This window comes from Sinocyclocheilus anshuiensis, unplaced genomic scaffold, assembly GCF_001515605.1.
Source record: "Sinocyclocheilus anshuiensis isolate Anshui unplaced genomic scaffold, SAMN03320099.WGS_v1.1 scaffold147, whole genome shotgun sequence".
Classification (NCBI taxonomy): domain Eukaryota; kingdom Metazoa; phylum Chordata; class Actinopteri; order Cypriniformes; family Cyprinidae; genus Sinocyclocheilus; species Sinocyclocheilus anshuiensis.
The window spans coordinates 188,828-195,865 of NW_015549585.1; the positions used below are offsets into that span (position 1 = coordinate 188,828).

The 7,038-nt window shown below is 35.5% G+C and overlaps 1 protein-coding gene across 1 annotated transcript in view; it reads left to right on the forward strand.

Moving 5' to 3' along the window:
* The window catches only part of LOC107657964 (CSC1-like protein 2), a 65,115-nt gene that overhangs the window by 37,472 nt on the left and 20,605 nt on the right, over nucleotides 1-7,038 (forward strand). Inside the window, exons 8-12 of the mRNA XM_016446310.1 lie at nucleotides 1,029-1,080; nucleotides 1,205-1,313; nucleotides 3,990-4,060; nucleotides 5,687-5,767; nucleotides 6,054-6,177. Of these exons, the coding sequence (XP_016301796.1) occupies nucleotides 1,029-1,080; nucleotides 1,205-1,313; nucleotides 3,990-4,060; nucleotides 5,687-5,767; nucleotides 6,054-6,177 (437 nt within the window). The remainder of the gene's footprint in view (nucleotides 1-1,028; nucleotides 1,081-1,204; nucleotides 1,314-3,989; nucleotides 4,061-5,686; nucleotides 5,768-6,053; nucleotides 6,178-7,038) is intronic.

The window sequence follows — 7,038 nt, forward strand, 5'->3', positions numbered from 1 at the left end:
AGGGACGGAGAGAGCGGCCCAAAGATACAAAAACTAATGGGAAGAGGTCAAAGAGATGAGTCCTTAGAGACGGGAACAATGTGGACAGAGTCAAAGAGGACAGAGAGTTCGGTCAGAAACATGCTTGACGCAGATGTTTGGCCATGAAGAGGTCGTCTGAGCGACGTGTAAAGCCACCAATGACAGCTTATGTTGTTTTTATGAGCCATTTAGGCATGCAAGGGAAAATAACAATAGAAAATATCTACTTTCTCAGCTTGTGACACATTGCATCAAAAGATGCAATTTCATATCTATAGTTCTTGTGTACTGTATGTTTCAGACCTTAGATGGAAGGAAAGTCCATCTGTACGGACCGGTGTTACTTTACTAACATTGATATACTACTGTAGTTTTCAGTAATAGTTTCTGTTTTTATATTTTCTGTTTTCATTTTAATTTTAAAGTAATTTTATTGTGTTTTTTATCTTTTTTTATTTTAGTTTATTTAGCTTTGTTTATACATTTGTAGTATTTGAGTTTTCTCACTATCTCCTAATTTGCTTTATCTAATAAGCAATTTTTAAAATATTATTTGAAATCTTACTCATTCTCTCTTTATTTTTTCTGTTTGTTAAGAGATCATGTATCCAAGTCTTTTATTTGATTCTGTTGACTCTAGTCCAGATTTCTGTCTCTTCATCATTTTGGATTTTTTTAATTATTAATATTATTTATTGTATTTATTTTATTTTTCAATTTTATTTTCTATTTGAATTTGATTGATTTTAATGTATTAATTTTGTTTTGTTTCATATTTTAACTGTATTTTAGTTGTTTTTATTTACTTTTAATGCATTTATTTATCTTTGTTTTATTAATTTAATTATTAATGTCTATTATTATTTGCTTTTTATATATTTATTTAACATTTTATTTAAAAATGTAATTCTTTTGCGTTCTGTGACTGCGTTCAGCACACAAAATGAATCACCGTTTGTTAGCTTTCAAAGCACAAATGAAGTTGTTGTTTTTATTTCTTTCCTCAGAAAACAACGCATACAGCTTTGGACGCACAACGATCGCCAACTTGAATTCCGGGTGAGGCGGTTTATTCATTGCATATCTATTCCAAACCCCCCCAGTTACGCTTTAATTGAAGAGGTCATGATGCATTTTGAGTGTTCTGGTTAAGTGGACGTGTCTCTTTCTCTCTGTGATTCAGGAATAATCTCTTATGGCTGCACACGTCATTTGCCTTCATGTACCTGCTCCTCACCGTCTACAGCATGAGACGCCACACGTCCAAGATGCACTACAAAGAAGATGATCTGGTACGATGTGAACCGCATCAATTTAGAGGAACAGTTCTTTTTAACCCTCATAATACCTTCGGTCTGTTTTGACCTGGAAGAGATGCATAAGAAAATTCTAAAAAAAAAAATTTTAGTAAGGGAACAAAACTTTTCTTCTTTTGCGTTCTGTGACTGCGTTCAGCACACAAAATGAATCACCGTTTGTTAGCTTTCAAAGCACAAATGAAGTTGTTGTTTTTATTTCTTTCCTCAGAAAACAACGCATACAGCTTTGGACGCACAACGATCGCCAACTTGAATTCCGGGTGAGGCGGTTTATTCATTGCATATCTATTCCAAACCCCCCCAGTTACGCTTTAATTGAAGAGGTCATGATGCATTTTGAGTGTTCTGGTTAAGTGGACGTGTCTCTTTCTCTCTGTGATTCAGGAATAATCTCTTATGGCTGCACACGTCATTTGCCTTCATGTACCTGCTCCTCACCGTCTACAGCATGAGACGCCACACGTCCAAGATGCACTACAAAGAAGATGATCTGGTACGATGTGAACCGCATCAATTTAGAGGAACAGTTCTTTTTAACCCTCATAATACCTTCGGTCTGTTTTGACCTGGAAGAGATGCATAAGAAAATTCTAAAAAAAAAAATTTTAGTAAGGGAACAAAACTTTTCAAATGCAAAGTACACCATTTATTTTTTCAGATTTGTTACAATTCTTTTTTGAGAGCTACAACCATTTAAAAAAAACAACAACACAACATTACAAGTTAAATTAGGTGCAATTATCTAGCCTTTTCCCCGTATCTCACACACTTTGCATTGATAAAAACAGACATGTACGCTTATTAACGAACCATTGCAGCTTGAAAAATGCATCACTTTTTCTATCTAAAAGTGAAAGTTTATGCAAGTAAAATTTTAAATTTTTTTGTTTGAAACTTTTCAAAGTAATATTTATGTTGTTTTGATGTTAGTTTGTTAGAAATAATATGTTGTTTCCATAAATTTGGACTGTTTTTGAGCAATCATGAGTAATAAATTCAAAAGGATTTAATTAAATTACATTAATTCCAATGTGGTTAACACTGATAATTCTCAGATTAAATGTTCATAGAAATTTCTTACAGTTATATATTCAAATATAATAACCAATATTGAAAAAAAAGTGTGTGTGTGTGTGTGTGTGTATATATATATATTGTGCATAATAGAATATATATAATAATACTTATACTTTTAAATTATTTTCACACAATTTATGATTTACAGAGTTTCAATTAATAAAGCGTAATTTTCGCACAATTACTTGAAGAGTATTATGTTGTGACTTCAAAACTGAATCCTGTGTAACTACGGTTCGACAAAACAGTTAAAATCTGCATATAAGGAAGTTAAAATGGCACGGTTGCATCAAAGAATGTGTTTTTTATCAGTTTTGCATTTGTTAACACTATCGGGTAGGTTTAGGGTTGGGTTTGGTGTAGGGCATATTTCCAACACGATAGAGCATTAACTTTTAGCGTCAGTCCCCGGATATTTGAATTCTGAATCATATAAAAACACAGCAATACGTACCTATATCAACGTAATAAAAACGTGCCAGGGTTCACGTATTGAACCCGTGTTCGAGGGAAAGATGAATGCGGCCAATTACAGGGATATCCTGGACGAAAACCTTCTCTAGAGTGCTCAGGACCTCAGACTGGGCCGAAGGTTTACCTTCCAACAAGACAATGACCCTAAGCACACAGCTAAAATAACGAAGGAGTGGCTTCACAACAACCTGTGACTGTTCTTGAATGGCACAGCCAGAGCACTGACTTAAACACAATTGAGCATCTCTGGAGAGACCTAAAAATGGCTGTCCACCAACGTTTACCATCCAACCTGACAGAACTGGAGAGGATCTGCAAGGAGGAATGGCAGAGGATCCCCAAATCCAGGTGTGAAAAACTTGTTGCATCTTTCCCAAAAAGACTCATGGCTGTATTAGATCAAAAGGGTGCTTCTACTAAATACTGAGCAAAGGGTCTGAATACTTAGGACCATGTGATATTTCAGTTTTTCTTTTTTAATAAATCTGCAAAAATGTCAACGATTCTGTGTTTTTCTGTCAATATGGGGTGCTGTGTGTACATTAATGAGGAAAAAAAATTAACTTAAATGATTTTAGCAAATGGCTGCAATATAACAAAGAGTGAAAAATTTAAGGGGGTCTGAATACTTTCCGTACCCACTGTAGATCGATAGATAAACATTTTAATTTATATATAATTTGTTGCATCATATTATTATTCTTTTTTATTTTTATTTTTCGTCATTTGAAATTTCAAAGAATTTCTCTAAAATTTGATTCATAAAAACGGGCAAATGCGGTAATAACTGCATTATTATATAAAATAATAAATAATAAAACTTTGAAATGTTTTCACATTCACTCAATAATGAGAAGTTATTTTGTATACAGTAATAACAGGAAAAGCCATCTGGAGACGTCTTGTGACGTGTGCAGCTCATCGCAGCTGTAGCGACGAATGCTGTAACGCTTGTGAAATATTCATGAAGTCCATCTATTGCGCTGACCTACATTTCTGAGCCGAGCGTTTAACCTCGATCCGCGCTGCAACGTCCTTCAGCGTCTGTAAAAGCATGTGTAAATAACCCAAATATCATGTCTTCCTCTCTCTCCTCAGGTGAAACGCACTTTATTTATCAACGGCATCTCCAAATACGCTGAAGAAAGCCATATAAAACAGCACTTTGAGTAAGACGACTCTTTTTCTCCTCTTTATGCTTTAAACACTCATTGCATTTACATCCTAAATGGGTCACTGGAATAGCTGCCCACTGTAAATCATGTAAAATATTTAGCCAGGGTTGTGAATGTTCTCCATGGAGCTCACAGTGAGCTGCCAGCGAGCTCCGCTTCTGCAAGCATCTGCCGTAATTGTCTAAATGAGTGTTTTAAATTCGAGTCATGCGGCCGATCAGCCAAAAATTAGTGTGATGAGGCGCTGGGGAGGAGCTATGAATAGACTCGAGAGTCTAATGTCATTTTACCTGTTTCCTCCAGCTAAAATCAGAGGAAAACTTCACAGGCTGCTCATTTACTGTAATGAAGAGCAGTGGAGACTTTCAGATGTTTAATTAAAGAACTATACAGTACTGTTAAAAAATCTGGGGTCAGTAAGATTTGAATGTTTTAAAAAAGTCTCTTCTGCTCACCAGGGCTGCGTTTATTTGATCAAAAATACAGTAAAAATTCTGAAATATTATTAAAATGTTCTATGTGAATATCTGTTAAACTGTCATTTATTTCTGTGATGCAAAGCTGAATTTTCGGCTTCATTACTACAGTCTTCAGTGTCACATGATCCTTCAGAAATCATTCTAATATGCTGATTTGCTGCTCGAGAAACATTTATTATTATTGGCAATGTTGAAAACAGCTGTGCTGCTGAATATTTTTGTGGAAACCATGATACATTCATTTTTTTCAGGATTTGTTGATGAATAGAAAGTTCAAAAGAACAGCATTTATTTGAAATAGAAATCTTGTGACATTATAATGTGTCCTTGATTAAAAATATTAATTTCTAATTTAAATTTTTTTTCTAATAAATAGACTTATAATATTTTATTATTTTATTGTCAATTAATCAATTAGAATGTAGTTAATGTAACAATAAAATAATGCATTTTAAATTTGGATTTTAAAAAGGAATTTGCTAGTTATTTGTTTGTTAGCAATCATGCAGAAAAAATTTTTTTTTCATTGTTTAAAAGTAACCAATCAATGTTGATTATATTATACCTCAGTGGATATTTAAACATTAATTAAACGATTTCAAATAAGTCCATTTATAAAGTGATTCATATTTTTTTATGCAGCTGTTTACATGAAAGCAACCAATAAATGTTAACTACTTTAGTAGATTATTTAAAAATGAATAAAATGGTGATACAGTTTTATTTTTCAGGATTCTTTGATGAATAGAAAGTTCAAAAGAACAGCATTTATTTGAAATAGAAACTTTTGTAACATTATGAATGTCTTTATAGTTGAATGCGGCCTTGATGAATAAAAAGTGTCAATTTCTTTTCAAGCAAAGAAAAACTTACTGACCGCAAACATTTGAACAGCGTTTATACATAAAAGTAAATCACAACAAAGGATTTGCACGCAAATGAAAGGAAAACTTATTTTACACACTGTTTACACAGTGTACTCAGAAACTGTGAAAAGCTGTTCTCTCATTTCCAAATAATGTAAATTGCACGTGTTTGAAATTCCCACGATTCTCTGTTCACCAGAGTGATTTGTGTTGTAGCTGATTGTCTGGTATCGTAGTCATACTGAGATGTTGATTTCCTCGTTTGTGTCTCACAGACAGGCGTACGAGAACTGCATTGTACTGGAAGCGCGCGTTTGTTACAACGTGGCCAAACTGATGTCCCTCAACGCCGAGAGGTGAGATTCTAGTTTTGAATGAATCTCTCAGATTTGGCTCAGGATAGGAAGCTCGTAAGTTTGTCTTTTAGGTTCAGAAATGAGTCTGTCTACTGAGCCGACCTCGGAGACCTTCTGTCGATCTGTTAAACGTGTGTGTGTCTGTGTCTGTCTCTGTCTCTGTCTGTGTCTCTGTGTCTGTCTGTGTTTCTGTCTCTGTCTGTGTCTCTGTGTCTGTCTCTGTCTGTGTCTCTGTGTCTGTGTGTCTGCGCATCTGCGTGTGTCTGTGTGCGTGTGTGTCCTGCAGGAAGAAGACTGAACGCAGTAAGAAGTTTTTCACAGATCTGATGGCTAAGGAGCACATGTCTGCCATGATCAACCCCAAACCCTGCGGTCACCTGTGCTGCTGCGCCATTACAGGCTGTGAAGAGGTATGAACGCATTACCCACAATGCCTCTGTGCTGCCAGTGTACAGTACAAAGCGTTTCTGCCGGAGGAAAAACTCATCACTGACCAAAACTTTCTGCCTTTTCTGACAATGGCCTTTGAATACATTTGCTACCTATAATTACTACTTTATTAATATTCAAATGAATAAACAACTTCATAAATTATTTATAATGGTTTAATTTTTAAAGGGGTGGTTGATTGCGATTCCACTTTTTTAACGTTAGTGTGTAATGATGCTGTTTGAGCATAAACAATATCTGCAAAGTTACAAGCTGAAAGTTCAATGCAAACGGAGGCACATAGCTATGAGAAGCGATAAACATGGACGCGCGTGCAGTGGCCGTACTGTATTAAAGCTTTAATCGGGATAAACCCGTATATTAAAAGCTAACAGAAGCAGTAGCATTTACAAATAACAGCGTATCTAAAAGTATGAGACAACGACAAACAAAAAACATAGGCCTACCATTAAAAGCTGTGCTTGCACAGGTTCTGCACGATCCTCTTCAATAATATCCTCTGCTTCTCAATAGGGCTCAAACTGATAAGCGTTATTAACGACGCTGTTGTTTACAATACAAGCGGAGCACATGCCGCTGAGGTGAGGGGCGGGACGCTCAGACGCGCACTAGAGGCGGTTTAGCCAATCACAACACACTGGGTCAGAGCCCATCGCCTATTTCTGAGGGAGGGGCTTCATAAAAGAAGGAAAATGATCAGCCCCTTTCTCAGAGAAAGGACAGAGCGGTGTGGAATAAAGGTCAATTATGTGAAAAATAATGCATTTTTTAAAAAACGAAGCATTAACACATGTTAGACTGCACCCCATAAACACAATCAA